We start from the raw sequence: 17,542 nt of genomic DNA, 5'->3' as shown, positions 1-17,542 counted from the left end.
GCGAACATCCCCATTTCTGACCTTATGATGGAGGGAAGGTCATTGATGAAGCAGCTGAAGATGGTTGGGCCAAGGACACTGCCCTGAGGAACTCCTGCAGCAATGTCCTAGAGCTGAGATGACTGGCCTCCAACAACCACTACCATCTTCCTTTGTGCCAGGTATGACTCCAGCCACTGGAGAGTTTTCCCCCTGATTCCCATTGACTTCAATTTTACTAGGGCTCCTTGGTGCCACACTCGGTCAAATGCTGCCTTGATGTCAAGGGCAGTCACTCTCACCTCACCTCTGGAATTCAGCTCTTTTGTCCATGTTTGGACCAAGGCTGTAATGAGGTCTTGGAGCCGAGTGGTCCTGGCGGAACCCAAACTGAGCATCGATGAGCAGGTTATTGGTGAGTAAGTGCCGCTTGATAGCACTGTCGACAACACCTTCCATCACTTTGCTGATGATTGAGAGTAGACTGATGGGGCGGTAATTGGCCGGATTGGATTTGTCCTGCTTTTTGTGGACAGGACATACCTGGGCAATTTTCCACATTGTCGGGTGGATGCCAGTGTTGTAGCTGTACTGGAACAGCTTGGCTAGAGGCGCAGCTAGTTCTGGAGCACAAGTCTTCAGCACTACAGCTGGGATGTTGTCGGGGCCCATAGGCTTTGCTGTATCCAGTGCACTCAGCCGTTTCTTGATATCACGTGGAGTGAATCGAATTGGCCGGAGACTGGCTTCCGTGATGGTGGGGATATCGGGAGGAGGCTGAGATGGATTATCCACTCAGCACTTCTGGCTGAAGATGGTTGCAAACGCTTCAGCCTTGTCTTTTGCACTCACGTGCTGGACTCCGCCATCATTGAGAATGGGGATGTTTGCAGAGCCTCCTCCCGTTAGTTGTTTAATTGTCCACCACCATTCACGACTGGATGTGGCAGGACTGCAGAGCTTTGATCTGATCCGTTGGTTGTGGAATCGCTTAGCTCTGTCTATAGCATGTTGCTTCCGCTGTTTAGCATGCATGTAGTCCTGAGTTGTAGCTTCACCAGGTTGGCACCTCATTTTTAGGTACGCCTGGTGCTGCTCCTGGCATGCTCTTCTACACTCCTCATTGAACCAGGGTTGATCCCCTGGCTTGTTGGTAATGGTAGATTGAGGAATATGCCGGGCCATGAGGTTACAGATTGTGCTGGAATACAATTCTGCTGCTGCTGATGGCCCACAGCGCCTCATGGATGCCCAGTTTTGAGCTGCTAGATCTGTTCTGAATCTATCCCATTTAGCACGGTGGTAGTGCCACACAACACGTTGGATGGTGTCCTCAGTGCGAAGACGGGATTTCATCTCCACGAGGACTGTGCGGTGGTCACTCCTACCAATACTGTCATGGACAGATGCATTTGCGACAGGTAGATTGGTGAGGACGAGGTCAAGTAAGTTTTTCCCTCGTGTTGGTTCGCTCACCACTTGCCGCAGGCCCAGTCTAGCAGCTATGTCCTTCAGGACTCGGCCAGCTCGGTCAGTAGTGGTGCTACCGAGCCACTCTTCGTGATGGACATTGAAGTCCCCCACCCAGAGTACATTTTGTGCCCTTGCTACCCTCAGTGCTTCCTCCAAGTGGTGTTCAACATGGAGGAGGACTGATTCATCAGCTGAGGGAGGACGGTAGGTGGTAATCAGCAGGAGGTTTCCTTGCCCATGTTTGACCTGATGCCATGAGATTTCATGGGGTCCAGAGTCAATGTTGAGGACTCCCAGGGCCACTCCCTCCTGACTGTATATCACTGTACCGCCACCTCTGGTGGGTCTGTCCTGCCGGTGGGACAGGACATACCCAGGGATGGTGATGGAAGAGTCTGGGACGTTGGCTGAAAGATATGATTCTGTGAGTATGGCTATGTCAGGCTGTTGCTTGACTAGTCTGTGGGACAGCTCTCCCAATTTTGGCACAAGTCCCCAGATGTTAGTAAGGAGGACCTTGCAGGGTCGACTGGGCTTGGTGTTTTGCCGTTGTCGTGTCCGGTGCCTAGTGGTCCGATGCCGGGTGGTCCGTCCGGTTTTATTCTTATTATGACTTTTCGTAGCGAGATTTTACAACTGAGTGGCCTGCTGGGCCATTTCCGAGGGCAATTAAGAATCAACCACATTGCTGTGGGTCTGGAGTCACATATAGGCCAGACCGGGTAAGGGCGGCAGGCTTCCTTCCCTAAAGGACATTAGTGAACCAGATGGGTTTTTACGACAATCCGGTAGTTTCATGGCCATCATTACTGATACTAGTATTTTAATTCCAGATTTTTATTTAATTAATTGAATTTAATTAATTAATTGAATTTAAATTCGCCAGCTGCCATGGCGGGATTTGAACTCATGACTCTGGATTTTAGTCCAGGCCTCTGGATTATTAGCCCAATAACATAACCACTATGCTACCGTACCCTCTGTACTTGCATGTTAACTTTCTGTGATTCGTGTACAAGGACACCCAAATCTCTCTGACTACCAACATTTCTTGGTCTCTCTCCTTTTAAAAAATATTCTGCTTTTCTATTTTTCCTACCAAAGTGGATAATTTCACATTTCCCCACATTCTACTCCATCTGCCACCTTCTTGCCCACTCACTTAACCTGTCTATATCCCTTTGCAGACACTTTGCGTCCTCCTCACAGCTTACTTTCCCACCTAGCTTTGAATCATCAGGAAACTTTGATACATTACACTCGGTTCCCTCATTTAAGTCATTAATATATATTGTAAACAGCTGAGGCCCAAGCACTGATCCTTGCGGCACCCCACTAGTTACAACCTGCCAACCCGAAAATGACCCGTTTATTCCTACTCTCTATTTTGTGTCCATTAACCAAACCTCAATCCATGCTTACCCCCAATCCCATGAGCCCTTGTGCAAAAATCTCTTGTGTGGCATCTTGTCGAATGCCTTCCAAAAATCCAAATATACTACATCCACTGGTTCCCCCTTATCGACCCTGATAGTTACACCCTCAAAAAACTCCAATAGATTTGTCAAACACGATTTCCCTCTCATAAAACCGTGTTGACTCTGCCTAATCATATTATGATTTTCTATGTGCCCTGTTACTGCGTCCTAGCATTATCTCTACTACTGATGTCAGGCTAACTGGCCTGTAGTTCCCTGTTTTCTCTCTCCCTCCTTTCTTGAATAGCATGGTTACATTTACTATCTTCCAATCCACTGGGACCATTATAGAATCTAAGGAATTCTGGAACAAAACCAATGCATCCACTATCTCTGCAGCCACCTCTTTTAGAACCCTAGGATGTAGGCCATCAGATCCAGGGGATTTGTTGGCATTTAGTCCCATTAATTTCTCCAGTATTTTTTCTTTATTAATATTAATTACTTTAAGTTCCTCACTCTCATTAGACCCTTGGTTCCCCATTATTTCCAATATGTTTATTGTGTCTTCTACTGTAAAGACAGATACAAAATATTTGTTTAACGTCTCTGCCATTTCCTTATTCCCCATTATAATTTCTCTTGTCTCAGCCTCTAAGGGGCCCACGTTTACTTTCGCTACTCTCTTCCTTTTTTATACTTGTCGAAGCTCTTACAATCTGTTTTTATATTTCTTGCTAATTTACTCTCGTATTCAATTTTCTCCCTCTTTATCAATTTCTTGGTCATCCTTTGCTGATTTCTAAAACTCTTCCAACCCTCAGGCTTACTACTCTTTTTGGCAACATTGTAAGCCTTTTCTTTTAATCTAATACTATCCTTAACTTCTCTGGTTAGCCTCGGTTGGATCACTTTTCCCTTTAGGAGTTTTTATTCCTCAAGGCAATGTATATTCGTTGAGAATGATGAATTATTTCTTTAAATTTTTGCCATTGCTTATCGACCGTCATATCTTTTAATCTAATTTTCCAATCTACCTCAGCCAACTCATCCCTCATTCCTATGTAATTGGCTTTGGTTAAATTTAAGACCCTAATTTCAGATTTAACTGCATCACTCTCAAATTCAATGTGGAATTCTATCATATTATGATCACTCTACCAGAGGATCCTTAACTATAAGATTACTAATTAACTCTGTCTCATTACACAATACTAGATCTAAAATAGCCTGTTCCCTAACTGGTTCCGCGACATATTGTTCTAGAAAACTCTCTCGAATGCATTCCATGAACTCATCCTCCAAGCTACTTTTGCCAATTTAGTTTGCCTAGTTTATGTAAAGATTAAAGTCTCCCACGATTATTGCATTACCCTTGTTACATGCTCCTCTAATTTCCTGATTTATACTCTGTCCAACATGATAACTACTTTTAGTCAGCCTATAAACTACTCCCTCCAGTGTTTTCTACCCCTTGTTATTTCTTAGCTCCACCCATACTGATTCTACATCCTGATTTTCTGAGCTAAGATCCTTTCTCATTTCTGCATTCATCTCATCTTTTGTTATCAGGGCTACCCCACCCTCCCTTTCCATTTTGCCTATCATTTCTAAAAGTCAAATACCCTGGAATATTTAGTTCCCAACCTTGGTCACGCTGCAACCACATCTCCCTTAGTCCGCTCTACAGTGATACCAATTGCTGATCTCCCCCTCATGTCTGGAGCAAGTCCAACCTGAATCATGCACTTCTCCTTGAAATGGAAGCTTGCACCACATCAGGCAGCATCAAGCATGATTCAAGCGGGGGGAAGTCCATCTGGGACATTTTTTCCTCCTTTCCCCATTCCCTCCCTTGATAGAACAAACTCTCCTCCATGCGGTACTCTACCTAACAGCCTACTTGCGAGATGGCAGAGTTCACCTGACCAGCGAAAACAAGCCAGACTGCCAGGGAACTCTGGATTCAATCTGCCCCCTCCTGCTTCAGTATCAAGTACTACCTATTGCTTAAAGCAACTTTTTAAAACATTTGTTCATGGGATGTGGGCGTCGCTGGTAAGGCCAGCATTTATTGCCCATCCCTAATTGCCCTTGAGAAGGTGGTGGTGAGCCGCCTTCTTGAACCGCTGCTGTCTGACTGAGATGTCCAAATATATTATAAATCTTGCATATAGTGTGCACTTCCTGAAGCATAACACTTCTTTTGACACTTTTCTGTTATGAATCATAGAATCATAGAAATTTACAGCACAGAAGGAGGCCATTCAGCCGGCCGAGAAAGAACTATCTAGCCTACTCCCACTTTCCAGCTCTTGGTCCCTAGCCTTGTAGGTCACTGCACTTCAGGTGCATATCCAAGTACTTTTTAAATGCGATGAGGGTTTCTGCCTCTACCACCTTTTCAGGCAGTGAGTTCCTGACCCCCATCATCCTCTGGGCGAAAAAATATCTCCTGAACTCCCCTCTAATCCTTCCAACAATTACTTTAAAATCTATACCCCCCCGGATGTTGACCTCTCTGCCAAGGGAAATATGTCCTTCCTATCCACTCTATCAAGGCCCCTCATAATTTTATACACCTCAATTAAATCTCCCCTCAGCCTCCCTTATTCCAGAGAAAACAACCCCAGCCTATCCAATCTTTCCTCATAGCTAAAATTCTCCAGTCCTGGCAACGTCCTTGTAAATCTCCTCTGTACCCTCTCTGGTGCAATCACATCTTTCCTGTAATGTGGTGACCAGAACTGGAAACAGTACTCTAGCTGTGCCTTAACTAGCATTTTATGCAGTTCTAGGATAACCTCCCTGCTCTTATATTCTATGCCTCAGCTAATAAAGGAAAGTATCGCGTATTCCTTCTTAACCACCTTATCTACCTGTCCTGCTACCTTCAGGGATCTGTGGACATGCACTCCAAATCCCTCTGTTCCTCTACACTTCTTGGTATCCTCCCATTTATTGTGTACTCCCTTGCCTTGTTTGCCCTCCCCAAATGCATTACCTCACAATCCTCCGGATTGAACTCCATTTGCCACTTTTCTGCCCACCTGACCAGTCCATTGATATCTTCCTGCAGACTACAGCTTTCCTCCTCACTGTCAGCCACACGGCCAATTTTTGTATCATCTGAAAACTTTTTAACCATTTCCCCTACATTTAAGTCTAAATCATTGATATATAGCACAAAAAGCAAGGGACCTAGTACTGAGCCCTGCGGAACCCCACTGGAAACAGCCTTCCAGTCACAAAAACACCCGTCGACCATTACCCTTTGCTTTCTGCCACTGGGCCAATTTTGGATCCAACTTGCCATTTTCCCTTGGATCCCATGGACTTTTACTTTTCTGACCAGCCTGCCATGTGGGACCTTGTCAAAAGCCTTGCTAAAATCCATGTAGACTACATCAAATGCACTACCCTCATCGACCCTCCTTGTTACCTCCTCAAAAAGTTATGCTTTCTATTATACTTAAAATCACTATTTTTAGCCACGTTTCTTCTACTTGATTGGCTACTTCTTTCCACGTAACTCACTCCCAAATGGTTCTTCCAACTTTCACCTCCCAACTTTGAATGGCACTGTTGTCAACAGCTCCGGCTCTAACTTCCACCAGCTCCAGCAACTCTTAAGGCCAATAATGAAAAATAATTTTATATTAACTTCGAGTCAAAAGTAACTTCATGCTAATTCTCATCATTAGATCTTTCCCTCACCCGCCTTGCCTGCCATTAAGGTGCTTTCAGGCCGCTTCCTCTCAATATGTTCTTTCAATTTCAAAAGTTATGATGCCCCACTCCAGCTCCTCTTTCTTCTAATTCCAAAGTGGCCTTGACTGCTATATCCCTGAAAGCTTTTTTAAATTTTAAAAGTGCCCACCTTCTCCTCCGATCTCATAGCTGTTAAACTGTCTCCAACCTCCTTTGCAGTATTAAGACCAGGATGAGCTAAAATTGCCCCAGTTTAATGTTGGTAAAATGAAGCCATCCTTTTTGGCTCATGCAAACGCCCTCCTCACACCAATTTTAAAACTTCAGTGGAGAGTAAAATCGGGTGGGGTGTAAAATCAGCCAATCTCGTCAGTTTCCCGACGGGCAAGTTAGGTTAAAATTGCTGCATGGCTTAAAAAATTGATGCTTACCTATGCCCCCCTTTTCTGGTGCACCTCTGCTCCTTGCCCCCCCACCCGCCGAATGCTTAGGTCCAGGGCGGTAAAACAAGAAGCTAAATCCACAATGTTTGCACACCGCTCATATCTCATTTACTGGGTTTTAATGCTGGATTCATTGGATCATTCCCATATCCATTTTGCCAACCCCCTCTTTATGTTAGGAATGATATCACAAGCTAACCACATGAGAAAAAAGGGTTGGCAGGAGACTCGGGGGGGCTAAATTGTGCCGTGTAGTGCCCGTTTTGTAGGCGCTATGCAGACACCTAAGCCCCGAAAATGGCGTCCCAAGATATGCGTGCACACTTCTGGCGTGAAGTACGCAGGATGCCATCTTGGTAAAGGTGATTGCACACGTGCACCTAACAAATGCCGGCAGCATGTAAAGTAGGGAGATTATGATGCTAATCAGTGTGCAACGCTGATTTGAAGCAGCCGATGGCATTTTCGAACTCCACGCTCCAGCCAATACACTGTCTTAACCTTGCACAGCTGAACAGGAGTTAAAGGGCATGAAGGACACCCCACCACCACCACCACCACCAGTGTTATTTAAAGGGAACATGCAGGATTAGTTAGTTGCTGGATTATTTATTCTGGCTGTTGGTACAATTGTGGGTGTTTGTGGAAGTTTCCTATACTTGGAGAAAGTTGCAATATTTATATAAAGAGTGGTGTGGGGTGGCCTTGCAGTACTGTTAGTGGCATTTAAAATGGTGTGCTGAACAAGTTTGCTTCCAGACATGGGTGGCCTGCGAGGGCTTCCTCTCAGAATTGAACATGACTGGAAGCATGCAGAGAGACCACTAGAGAAAGACAAGCTGCTAGAAGAGGGAGGAGGAGGAGGAGGAGGAGCACGGCACTCAGCATATCCAAGGTGGACCTTTAGGGACCAATTCTCTTACCTCAACTTCAGCGATGACCAGTGCATCAGACGGCTGCAGTTCGCTAAAAAGATCGTGCCTGAAATTTTTCAACTGCTGCAGCCACAACTGCAGCCTCAGAGCAGGGCAAGAACAGCAATGCCTGTGGCTGTCAAGGTGTAACAGATTTGGACGTGACACCAATTGGTAGTCAGTGTCTCATTTATTAATAGTCAAATCAAGCATGTAAAGGTATCAAATATTTAGACAACAAAGATTAAGACACTATTACCCCGTTTGATCTCTGGACAAAGGTTGTAATTACGTTGGCGATGTGGTCGTTTCAGGTTTTCCGACAGTGAGGTAGTCCTGAAGTCCTCAGTGAGATAGTCAGGTGTTCTTCTGACAGCAGTGTCGTCTTCAGACAGCTAGGTGTTCTTTCGACAATTGGTGGTCTTCGCTGATTCCTATGCCCTGAGCTCAAAAAACATTGGGTTTTTATGTCCCCCCTGGGCAGGAAACTCACACCACATATGGAACAACATTCATAAGACCCTTATAGATTAACAAAGTTGTTTTTCAAAGAATTCAAGATGGTCAGCATGTTTTAACATTACTCATTTAACCCTTTGCAAGGTTGTTTTTCAAGGTGGCTAATTTGTTTGATCACACTCATCTAGCTATCTCATCATGGTCTTGGTCTTATCGCTATCTTTGAATCATTGTTCTGCTTTTTGGGTTATTATTCCTCTTTTATCATGTAGCTGCCTTGCCTCACAATGAGGGTGACAAGGGTCAATCACTAGTCAAAGGTTAACAGTATACAATTCAGCAAAATACGCAGCACAGCCTGCAGAGCATGATGGTTAGTAGCATTAAGAAAAAGCTGTCAATTTTTCTCTATTTCCAATGTTCTTGCAAAGGTGACCCGGGTGCTTAATTTTTACGGCACAGGCTTCTTTCAGGCTGCTGCTGGAAACATAACCAACATCTCGCAGTTTGCAGTGCACTGCTGTATAAAAGGGAGGTCACTGAGGCTCTGTGCGCTCTCAGAAACAGATTCATCTCATTCTGTCTTGCCAAGATAAGCAGCAAGAGTGAGCACGAGGGTTTGCTCGCATTGCAGGTTTCCGCATGGTGCAAGGTGCGATTGACTGCACGCATATTGCCATGCTTTGCGAGACCATGCCTGGAGTACTGTGTACAGTTTTGGTCTCCTTACCTAAGGATATAATTGCCTTAGAGGTGGTGCAATGAAGGTTCACTAGATTGATTCCTGGGATGAGATGTTTGTCCTATGAAGAGATTGAGTAGAATGGAGTTTAGGAGAATGAGAGGTGATCTCATGTAAGATTCTAAGAGGGCTTGACAGGGTAGATGCTGAGAAGTTGTTTCCCCTGGCTGGAGAGCCAAGAACTGGGGGGCATGTTCTTTGGATAAGGGGTTGGACATTTAGGACTGAAATGAGGAGGAATTTCTTCACTCAGAGGGTTGTGAATCTTTGGAATTCTCTACCTCAGAGGGCTTGGGATGCTCAGTCATTGAGTATATTCAAGAATGAGATTGATGGATTTTTGGACTCTGATTTTTGGACAATTGATATGGGGATCGGGTGGGAAAGTGGAGTTGAGGTCGAAGATCAGCCATGATCTTATTGAATGGCGGTGCAGGCCCAAGGGGCTGTATAGCCTACTCCCGCTTCTATTTCCTAAGTACTTAAGTTAATTGTGCTCCACATCTGAACTCGGCCACATTCATGAATAGAAAGGGATTTCACTCCCTCAATATGCTGCTGGTGTGCGACCACACGCAGTGCATCATGCAGCTCAATGCCCGCTATCCTGGCAGCAGTCATGATTCCTTCATTCTGCGGCAGTCCAACGTGCCACTTATATTTCAACCAGCATGGCAAGTCAAAGGCTGGGTCCTGGGGGACAAGGGTTATCCCCTCATAAAGTGGCTCATGACTCCGGTCTGGAACGTACGCACACGTGCACAGCAGGCCTACAGTGAGAGCCATGCTGCCACACGGAACATCATAGAGCACACCATAGGCGTCCTCAAGCAATGCTTCTGCTGCCTGGACCGCTCTGGAGGAGCCCTGCAGTACTCAGCTGAGTGGGTATCAAGATTTGTTGTCGTATGCTGCATGCTGCACAACCTCGCCATTATGAGGGGACAGCCCTTGCCACCGCCTATCCGGCAAGACCCTGAGCCAGAGGCAGAGGAAGTGGAGGAGGAGGAGGAGGAGATGGAGGAAGAGGCAGGGAGACAATAAGGTAGACAGGCCCTGTCTGCCAGGGCTCTGCGTGATCAGATGATTAATGAGCGATACCAGTAACCTCAATTGTAAGGAATCTTACAACACCAGGTTATAGTCCAACAGTTTTATTTGAAAATCACAAGCTTTCAGAGCTTACCTCCTTCGTCAGGTGAGTCACTCACGAAGGAGGTAAGCTCCGAAAGCTTGTGATTTTCAAATAAAACTGTTGGACTATAACCTGGTGGTGTAAGATTCCTTACATTTGTCCACCCCAGTCCATCACCGGCATCTCCATATCAGTAACCTCAATGACACCTCCCCATTCACTGACACTCCACACTCCTTACCTTTCCGCTCCCACATGACCATTAAATCGTCCTTTTTACGATTACACATTGCTTCCTCCCTCAGCTCATCACAGGAAAGAAAACCAACACCAAATATAAATTCATAACCACATTTATAGATTTACACATAAAATAATTCAAACAAAATGAGACTATTCACCCTTGTGCATTCCCTTAGTGCCTGTTGTTCGTGTGCGTTTACCTTTCCTAGTGCTCCTACAAGGTGCTTCCCCAGTGGCTGGAGCATGGGTGGTGGACGGTTGCTGACCTTCAATTGAGGAGCGTGCAGATGACCTTGGAGGACGACCTCGAGCACCTCTGGGCCGGGAGGGCCCAGCTTCAGACTGCACCATCTCGGCCTGGGCTGCAGAAGTCTGGCCTGGCTGGCTGACAGGCAACAGTAAGGGCACTGACAGAGTGGCAGGGGTGCGAGCACTGAGATGTTATCCTGAGAGAGGACAGCAGGTTCGCCTTCCATGGAGCCACTGCCACTGTCCCGGGGCGGTACCTCATCAATCCTGTGATCTGCTGCAGAACAGAGTGCTGGACTGCTGTGACACCCTGGAAGCCCCGTTCCACAGTGGAACCGGATCAATGATAGCAGCAGTCTGAGCCTGTAATGCAGCAGTTTGAGCTTCCAAGGCAGCAGTCTGAGCTCCAAATGCAGTGTGCAGACCTTGGATGGCAGATGTTTGGGCTGCAATGGAAGCTGTGACATCGGTCATCAGACACTGTATCATGGTGGGTTCCACAGGTGTGCTGATGGAGGTGACCACCCATTTCATGTGGGAAAGGATGGGCTCCAAGCTCTCTACAAAACCCTGTGCCAAGGTGGAGCTGCACTCCTTCATGCTCCTTGACATTGTGTGCAGGCTTTCCAGTGCCCCAAGCATTAGGTTGTGTACACCCATCAGCCTTCTTCTGTAGCCTGGCCCATCAAAGTCATCATCTGACTACTCTGCAGCAGAACTAGTGAGCGACCTCGTCCTCCGGCGAGCCGACACCTGCGGTATCATATGTTATAATGTTCTAAGATGTTTGGGTGATGTGGCTGTCCTGAATGAATAGCTGCCAGTGTGCGTGACCTGTGAGTTGTGGGTGTGCGGCTTGCAACAGTGGTAATGTGTAAGGGTGAGATGCAGTATCTGATTTGAAGAGTTGTGTACTGATGGAAAGAGTTTGTTGGTAGGTGGGTGATGGGAGGTGTACTATGTGGAGCAGTGGATGCAGCGAGTGATGCAGTTGGTAGGAAACGCCACTTGACAGTTGAACTACTCACCTTGACCACTCGTGTCAAATCATTGAACTTCTTCCTTTACTGCATCCATGTGCGTGGTGTGATGCTCCTGGCATTCACCTCATGCCCGACTTTCTCCCACTGCCTCTTCAACATATGCCTGGAGGTCCTCCTGCCCCCCTGTGGATATAGGATGCCCCTCTGTCTGTCCACCTCCTCCACCAAGGCATCTAGTGCACCGTGCGAGAACCTTGGTGCACGCTCTCTCGCAGGCACAGCCATTCTTCACCATATTCCAGCACACAGTTACTTCCCAAAGGACTTCCTGCAGCCACAGTGCACCTCCCCTTTAAGAGGTACAGGCTGCCTTTAAGTAGTGCTAGCCGCTCCCAATATCAGGGCCCCCTGCTGATGGGTGCAGCCAATCAACAGCGCAGGTCGCATTGTCTGATCACAGCAATCATTTAAATCATCAGGCAACCATGCATGTTAAGTGCTGCCTGCATCGCTACAACCAGGCACGGGTTAATCGCGCACCACAATTCCAGGGCCTGTTTTCAGGGGTTATTCAATACAGCCCTGTTGAAGTCTCCTGTAGATAACTCACCACCTGCACAGTGGGAGCCTCTGAGATACTATGGTTATTGCATCAGCACTGGCACAAGAAGTCCAGAACAAAAAAAAAAGGGAAATATGGGATGCAAGCAATGTTCCTTTAATGTAATGTCCCTTTTTGCAATGTAAGAATCTAAACTTGGGAGTAGTACAGATTATATGCGAGAGATGGAAAGAAGGAGTTCCAAATGCTGAAAATCTGCAACAAAAACTGAAAATATTGGAAATATGCAGCATGGAGAAACTATTTCTACTGGCAAAAGGGTTGGTAACCAAAGGACACATTTAAAATAATTGGCAAAAAATTCAAGGGGGAAAATGAGGAGAATTTTTTTTACACAGCATGTTGCACTGCCTGAAAGGGTGGAAGCACATTCAATAGTAACTTTCAAAGGGAATTGGGTATATACTTGAAAAGGAAAAATTTGCAGGGGTTTGGGACTAATTGGATAGCTCTTTCAAAGAGCCAGCACAGGCATGACGGGCAGAATGGCCTCCTTCTGTGCTGAAAGATTCTATAATTCTACGTCTGTCAACCTCTGTAAGGCAAAAAGATGGGTTAACAGGGCTGATTCCCTGGCAGGGATCGATGGTTGTAGGGGCCACTGGTTAGCAAATCACAGGCCCACACTGCTCGAATTTCTATCCCAAACAGAGGTCCTGTGAATGCCAGGCCCTGCCGATCAAAAGTCCAGCCAAACATTTCAGGTGTAGACCCTTCATCAGAGCTGAATTGTTCTGACTAAGAGTCTCCACACAAAACATTAACCCATGTTTTTGTTTTTAGATCTTGATGGGACCTGTTCTATATTTCCAGCATTTTCTGTTTTTACCACCGTTTATACATATAATTGAGGTAATTTCCTGACTTTGCATTCCTGGATGGAGGCCACACCCACTCAGGGTGCCTATCGGAAATTCAAGCATGCACTGCCCACGACTGTGGTTGGAAATTAATCTTTGAACAATATCACATAAATCTCACGTTCCTGTCTCGTGCCACAATGATATTGCTTTGTGGAAACCAAAGTGTTTTCAAATGTTTTTGCATTCTAGTTTTCAGCTGCAAAACAGTTTGTGAACAGTAAGAGTTTCTCTTCTCAATGACAAATGTTTGAAAGCATGTCTTCCCCCTCAAGAACAGTGGAGTTTCTGTCAGGGAACAGTTTTCAAGCTGTCAGTCCTTATGCTCTATTTAAATTACTTCCTGGTGCAAGTGGACCTGGGCCAATTCCAGTTTAATCTGCAGGGCGAGTTTCGCAGACCTGCATTCATTGATGGATTGTAGAAATCATTTCAGGTGAAGCTAAGATACCTGTCCCAAGAAGTAATATAAATTGAGCATCAGGGTTGACAGCTTGAAAATAGCTCCCTGACACTAACAGAAACTCCACTGTTCCTGGAAAAGGCTTCAAACATGTGTAACTGGGAAAGGAAACTTTTACTGTTCATATGGGGGACCAAACTCCAGAATGTTAATGTGTTTCAATCCCTGTCCCTTAATGAATGTCAATGTGGTTGTTGTCATGCTGACTAAATAGAAGACGGTGTTATACTTACTGTCACTGTGCTGCGAAAAGCATGTGCCATTTTGCACAAGACACTTTAGTCTAGATTTTCTATTGTTGGCATAGCTTATGCCAGAATGATAATTAGCATGGTTCAGATTGATTGAAATGGAAGTATGTTGTTTGAATCCAATTTTTCACGGTCAGTTCATCAGCAAAACTTCAACGCAGGTTCAGACTAATTTTGGGAGCACATTCAGCGGTAGATCTTGACTTTGTGCAATATGTATAACGGGTAATTGCGAGTCGGCAGCCCGTTTTACATCTCTCCCGATTTTGCACTATCACACAAAGTCAAGATCTACCCCCAGTGGTGGAAGTGGAAAATTGTGTGTAAGTGAATTTAAAGTGATAAGGATCATTAAAGTGGAGTATTATAATTGGGTGGCAAAAATTCTGAAAGCCTTTGGAGAGGCTGAAAAGGCATGTAAAACCATTGTCAGCCATTGCCAAGACTGTAGGGTAAGGGGACTTAGAAAAGAGGCAAACATCAGGGGAAAGGAAACTCAAGGTGCAGGCATGAGTCTGCAGGCAAGTGATGGAGCAGTCCAGTACCAAACCCCTTGTTTCAGGCTGCTGAAGTGAGAGTTGGGCTGCTTGAGGTGATTGTGAGGAAGGTTGACCTCTGTGCTGGTCCATGGCACCACCCCCATCTGTCTGCATTGCAGCACATTTGCAAGTGGGATGGAGCCAAGTTTCAGGACATAGCTGCATGTTCCGGCCTCATTCTGCATGATATCTGCAGGTGTCCTTGCAGCAGATGGCACAGCTCTGCACCTGCTTCTTTGCTGACCCAAACCCCGGGAGTACAGTTTCCTGTGGCCATTGCTGGGTAGGTATGTAAGATCTACAGAAATGGATGGTAGTTTCTTGGCAGGTGTGGCTAATCAGGCATTGGCTGTTGATCACCATTGACATGCCTGCTTTCATGCATCTCCACTGAAAGCATGCCAGATTGTAATTAGGATGCTTCTGAGGAAGCATCCAGCATTAAGATTGATTGAACATTCACATATCTTGGTGATGCCATCTGAGGAATCTCTACAAGCTCTAAACATCTGTCAAAATGAGGTTTGGCCACCTCTTTCTGCAAATATGGGTGAGAAGGTCCCAGCGGGTGAGCATTGAGTATCTCTAAAGCAGTCTGTCTGGCTCTGTAATTTGTCCTCTTCTTCCAAACACATCAGATAGAGGGATTTCCATTGGGAAACCCACTAGTGCCAGTAATGTTGTTGGGAGCAAAAAATAAATAATTTACAACAGAAACTGGTGAAATAGACTTACCTTACCTTACTATGTCTTTTCTATGATGTCCAGTATACTTACTAGCAACCCTAGATACCAGTATCTACGGCATGATTAACGCTTGACATTCCACACATCAGAATAGCAGGAAATGGTATGCACGATCGATGCCCACCTGTTTGAGGCAGGAGCTTCCATTATTGCTGTCCTGCCAACTGGAAACTGCACTGGGGCATAAAGTGGGCCACCTGATTATGTTCAAAACTGGGTGGACCATAGCAGGAAATCATGGCTTTTCTGTTTCTATAAGATTAAGGACAACCAATAGTCCTTTACTTTAATGATATATTTATGTGATTCTCCCCCACCACCAAAGTAAATTACTCCAGATAGTGAACAATGAATAATGTCAAAATAGCGGACTCAGTAATTTCATATCAATGCATTAAGTGCTTGTATATCACAGTGTAATTTTTTGATTTGTATTATTAATCAAAAATCCAACCAAGAGATTTGGGTAACGCAATACGTTCAGAAGAAGCTCAAGCAATGCATAACTATTACCTGAAACTAGAGACTGGTGTGCTTACAAGGGAGTACAGCAGTAATCTGATCCATGGGGTCAGTTGATTATTAACCATTTCAGCTTCACTCTTACAATTTCCTGGTGTCATCTGAACCATTCGATTAGAATACTGCCTTATAATCACTGCCAGGTAGCTAGAATTCTCTATATAAACAATCTAAATTTCTCGATTAGGTTCCTGCCTTGTAATCACTACCAGATATCCATTATTCTATGTATAAATTTTTTAATCTTGGTACACTTTTCATTTTGGTACAACAATGCTACTGTACTCCTATGTGAGTCAATGTGAGCAGTTTGAATCTATTATCTCAAACAAGGGTCCATGTTTTCGTTTTCTTTTGAACTGTCTGTAGAATTTAAGGAAATAATTGTTTATTTTGCCTCACAGTAAGCTTTTCTTTCCACAATCCAGGAAATGATGACAACAGCTGTTCACCCCTTGCTCGTTGCCCTGCAGAATGCACTTGCCTGGATACTGTGGTTCGTTGCAGTAACAAGGGGCTCAAAGCCTTACCCAAGGGCCTCCCCAAAGATGTGACAGAACTGTGAGTAGCACTGCTTACTTCTTACCTTTGGATGCTTAAGTTCAAAGTCATAATTGAGAGAGCTTCAGAGTTTAAGGATAATCAAAAGGGAGCTGATCAAACATGGCAATCTGTAACCCGAAAGATCCTTATCAGATGGCAGATGTGAGTCCTGTTCTCTTTCTGTGGAGGAAATTGTAATTTCCTCTGGCAGAGAAAGTTTGATTGTACAAACTAGAAGGTTAGCTACATTGCACTAGCATGTACCTGGTGCCAATCTTTAAAAAGCAATGCCCAACTTACGTTAAATTTACTGTAATTTTATCTTTCCTTATTTGAATTTTGCAGTTACGTAGACGTTTTGTGGAGTCACAGGAGCAGGCATTTTACATTTCCACCTCTAAGTCCATGTTGTGCTGTAGGTTAAAGTTCTGTAACTTGGCAGCTTCCACTAAATGAGAATGTTATGGGGCTTCACGCTGTAGACATAGTTGTTTGCCCACGGGTAGTGCATATTGGAAACTTGGGTATGTGCTGCACATGTTTTTCTGATCATTTAAATGAATGGTTGAAATGGTGCACAGCGCACTTGAATTTCTGATATTGAAAATTGAGGAAATTGTGATGTTGATGAAAATTCAGAAACATGCGGTGGAAATTGGTCATGACCCATTATCAAGTCCATAGTTTGGAGGAGTTCGGTCCATTAGGCTCAGTGGGACTCATCAGCTGAGAGCTGGAGTGAGTTTCATTGAGGGCCTAGTAAAGGCTCCAAGACAAAAATAATTGGTACCAATGTGGATCAATTACCTTCAAAAAATGCCCGTCTATTCTATTAGGAGCAGAAGAAAATTTAAATTACTTTTTTCTTTGGCTTTCCTGGGCCTCAGGGTCCTCCTACTCACTTAAACGTACGTTAGCAGAATGGGACGAGCTCCACTTGAACTGAGTTGGGACCAGTGTCCTGGTGAATTGAATAACTAAGGCAGTAGATAGGGCTTTAAACTAAAAAGTGGGGAGGGTGGGGGGGGGGGGGGAGTAGAGATTGTTCAGGTATAGGTAAATGTATAAATCTAAAGAGAAAAGTCAAGGCCATGGAGCAGTGTAGCAATTTGAGTAAAAATAAGCAGAGTGTGTCAGAAAGGGACAGAGTTTAACGTTAATAGTGTATCAGTGAATAAGGTCACATCGGGAAAAATAGTAAAAAGTTAAAATCAATGGCGTTTCATCTGAATGCATGAAGCATTCG

The 17,542-nt window shown here is 44.9% G+C and overlaps 1 protein-coding gene across 2 annotated transcripts in view; it reads left to right on the top strand.

Annotated features, from left to right (window-relative positions):
- The window catches only part of slit2 (slit homolog 2 (Drosophila)), a 433,881-nt gene that overhangs the window by 339,647 nt on the left and 76,692 nt on the right, over nucleotides 1-17,542 (top strand). For both annotated transcript variants that reach the window (XM_067989278.1, XM_067989268.1), the window contains one exon: nucleotides 16,182-16,314. In XM_067989278.1, the coding sequence (XP_067845379.1) occupies nucleotides 16,182-16,314 (133 nt within the window). The remainder of the gene's footprint in view (nucleotides 1-16,181; nucleotides 16,315-17,542) is intronic.

The sequence above is a fragment of the Heptranchias perlo genome, chromosome 1, assembly GCF_035084215.1.
Source record: "Heptranchias perlo isolate sHepPer1 chromosome 1, sHepPer1.hap1, whole genome shotgun sequence".
Taxonomy (NCBI): domain Eukaryota; kingdom Metazoa; phylum Chordata; class Chondrichthyes; order Hexanchiformes; family Hexanchidae; genus Heptranchias; species Heptranchias perlo.
This window is presented reverse-complemented; position numbering and strand designations above follow the sequence as displayed.